General features: G+C 36.3%; 1 protein-coding gene across 1 annotated transcript; it reads right to left on the reverse strand.

Annotated features, from left to right (window-relative positions):
* Positions 1–2,853: 2,853 nt before the first annotated feature.
* LOC143606466 (stamen-specific protein FIL1-like) lies at positions 2,854–3,236 on the reverse strand. The gene is made up of 2 exons (XM_077082232.1): positions 2,955–3,236; positions 2,854–2,889 (listed from the first exon to the last, which is right to left on the reverse strand). The coding sequence occupies exons 1-2, from the start codon at positions 3,234–3,236 to the stop codon at positions 2,854–2,856; spliced, it is 318 nt and encodes a 105-aa protein (XP_076938347.1).
* Between the last annotated feature and the right edge of the window lie 351 nt (positions 3,237–3,587).

Here is a 3,587-nt window from a genome sequence, read left to right on the forward strand (position 1 = left end):
GAAAATTAGTAGGGTTCGATTCCCTCTTCGTTACCATACAACCATACATTATCCTTTCTTTCTTTTATTATCTTTATCACGTTCATACACATAATCATACATATCATACTTACCTTACACATAGCGTTACAACCTGACAGTACGTGCAATATCCGAAGATCGTTCACGTACCATCAAGCAATCATTCATACATATCATATCATTCACATAAGGCATACACTTATCTCTTAGGATAAGCGTATTAACAAACATATTGAGTATGCACACAGCCCCGAAAACATAACACATAAATGGGGCTAGAAACTCACCTGAACTCTGCTTCTTTCTTCTGATAGCCGTAAATCCCTTCTCTATCTGAGCTCGGCTGACTGTACAAGTTACACGTATCAATACTCGTCTGATCTAATCTGGTGGCCTAGTATTAGCTTACTTTAACTTATCGCTTGATAATTTATTTTCTAATCAAAACTTGGCTTTAGGCGAAGTTAACCCTCGGGCGAACTTAGCTTCAGGCGAAGTTATCCTTAGGCGAACTTGGCTTCAGGCGAAGTTAAACCTTAGGCGAACTTGGCTTCAGGCGAAGTTAAACCTTAGGCGAACTTGGCTTCAGGCGAAGTTAAACCTTAGGCGAACTTGGCTTCAGGCGAAGTTAAACCTTAGGCGAACTTGGCTTCAGGCGAAGTTAAACCTTAGGCGAACTTGGCTTCAGGCGAAGTTATCCTTAGGCGAACTTGGCTTCAGGCGAAGTTATCCTTAGGCGAACTTGGCCGTAGGCGAAGTTATCCTTAGGCGAAGTTACGCTTGAAGGCGAAGTTACGCTTGAAGGCGAAGTTCATCAGGCGAACTTAATCTTGCAGGCGAAGTTATCGCGCTGCAGATCTGTTTGCCCATAAATCCTTCGTTTCTTAGCCAAATAACTCGATTTTGGTACCCACGGAATCGTATGATCGGCGCCTACAAATCCCAACCATCAAATCGGCCTAAAATCGACGTTTTAGGGGTCCGATTTGGGCAGTTTGGGTTTCGGGTCCGGTTAACCCATCCAATCCTAACCATTTTCAGTAATATTAGCTTTGTTGGATTTGTTCTTACCTTACCAACTCAGATCTATCAACAAAATCTCGGGTCTCGGCTTCGAATCTTGATCGGTTAGAATGTGTGTATGTGTGTGTTAGGAGTTTTAGGGTGTAGGGTGAGAATGAAAATATTTTTGGGGTTTTGGGGGTATTTATATCCCTGAAATCCCATTCTTATTTAACCCATCTCAATTAATCCAAGTCCACAACCCACATCCATTACCCAACACTAGCCCGACCCATACCAACTCATATTCTATTATTTACTTCCTAATAACCCGGGTAAACCTTCTCTCTAATATTAAGTAATATAATTAATATTACTTGGAAATTTCGGGATGTTACATTAAGTTAACTTTCGTTCTCCAACAAATCGACAATCTCCAACAGTTCTATTTTCATCACTTTAAAATTAAAACCAATGTCACCGCTAACCCAATCCACTATCGTTCTGTGATTTTGCCATCAATAGTATCTACATATCTTGAATCAATTTTTTGAAAGCACTTTCAAAATCGTCATTTAAGCCTACTCGAATGCAATACATTCTCACAATCTGACTCCTTTATGTTTCAATGTCTCTCTCGCTTGAGCGCGACGACATTGGTTGTTACAAGCGTAGGCAATTGTCTTTGCAATGCCATTAGCGAGCACACTTTTAAACAAAACCATACTGCATGACCCCCCCCCCCCCCCCTATCATTGGTGATGCTAATGGTGTGGAGAGGGGCTACTAATGATAGTCTTAATTGTCAGTTAAAAATGAAGGGGGTTGAACTTTTGATTTTAATGTCTTTCTAATGTATAATATTTGTTTTATGTTTATATTATAATAAATAAAAGAAAAATTGGGCCATAGGGATTTAGTTATTATATATATATTAGAAACCAAACTTCACTCTGCTCATAAAAACCAATATTCATCAAATTTACTTATTTTTTTACATGATGTACTTATCTATGTTGCATCCTCATGACATAAAATAATAACTAATATGCCACTTTTGTACGGTATGCTACGTGTGATTCATCTGCCACATGTCTATTTAATTTATAATTATTACTTATTGGTGTATTTAATTTATTATTATATAAAATCTCTAATATCAGTTACTATACACGTACCATAGCAACCCATGATTTCAAGTGGTAAAGGCATGGGCTTTGATTCCTCTACATGTAATTTTTTACGACACAACCAATATGTATATTGTTCTATGTTTAATGTTGAAAAATGGATCCATCCCGCTGCAGACCACGGATGTAAAAAACTATTTCTTATTAATTTCTAAAATTTAACACAAAACTTAATATATGTCAAATCCAAGGACCATATAATATGGATAAAAAAGTGTTTAACATGGTTGGGTCAACTCAAATTATACAACGAGTATATTTAGATGTGTTCAAGTTATACACTAAGTCAAAGCAAGTCAGTTTTAGAAAATATATAGCAACTTGAAAATACAATTATGAACTATTATTCAACTAATAATGTGGGTCACAAGTCACAACCATTGAACTACTGACTCTAAACAGCCTTTTTAAAAAGTTCAAAAACTGGTTTATAATAGTGGTATAAAGTTTAAACAAATAATTAAGGTGGTGGTATACATACAAGGTTTGTTGAGTTCCTTTAAAAAAAATAATAAAAACTAAACCATAACATATTTTTATTCATAGTTGGTTTTGGGTGACACTTGATTTAATACAAAACAAAAAAATAAATTAAAAACGCAAGTAAAGTTCATAATATCTAATAACCAACTCTTGTCCCTTATATCCTTCTTCCATTCATGTCCACTTCAATTTCCTGCAGTCATAAAAAGATATAAAAATGATACAAGTTACATGCATACATAATGTTTAAAAAAAAACAAGGGCATTACCGCAAGAAACGGGAAAGTTGCATTGCGAGGGGAGGCTAGACGCGATACGAATAGTGTTGCAAAGGCAATCACGATCAACTGACTGAAGAGCCACACAGCAGTCTGAGCTAGGTACTACATTTGTGGGCGAGCCAGGCACCACAAAGGGTGCACACACATTTAGAGTACCAAGTTGGCCCGGGCATGTTTGGACCGTTTGGCCATGGGTTCGAGCCACAAGAGCTACTATCAACAAAACCAATGTCACTTGCCTGATTTGAAATACACCCATGGATAATTAACTACACTATATATTGATCCCTTGTCTAACCCTTACTAATTTAATTGTAATTAAACTGAATGGTATATTGGAAGGTTTTCCTCAATTAATTTATAGTATAAAATATTAGGCTGATTTGTGGAACATATATGCATGAATCACCTAATTGATTTTGGAGGTCATTTAATCCGTACTCTTTATCCAAGTTGTTTTCCACACAGGATGATTTTTTAGTGTGATGCAATGGTATTATACATCACAATTTTTATAAATACTCATTAAATGTACACCTACAATCCTACAAAGCAAACTACTCTACACATTTCGTATTATGACATAGGCAGTGACAAAGCTTGGACTTAA

The sequence above is a fragment of the Bidens hawaiensis genome, unplaced genomic scaffold (assembly GCF_021521415.1).
Source record: "Bidens hawaiensis isolate Kalapana, Puna unplaced genomic scaffold, B.hawaiensis_p1.1 tig00074943_1, whole genome shotgun sequence".
Lineage (NCBI taxonomy): Eukaryota > Viridiplantae > Streptophyta > Magnoliopsida > Asterales > Asteraceae > Bidens > Bidens hawaiensis.

Bases quoted from the DNA above. Each gene is read 5' to 3' on its own strand.
- LOC143606466 (XM_077082232.1), bottom strand. From the start codon at position 3,236: ATGGGTGTATTTCAAATCAGGCAAGTGACATTGGTTTTGTTGATAGTA. The intron at 2,890-2,954 runs GTTTTTTTTTAA...TTATGACTGCAG, and splicing joins TTTCTTGCGGTAATGCCCTT to GAAATTGAAGTGGACATGAA.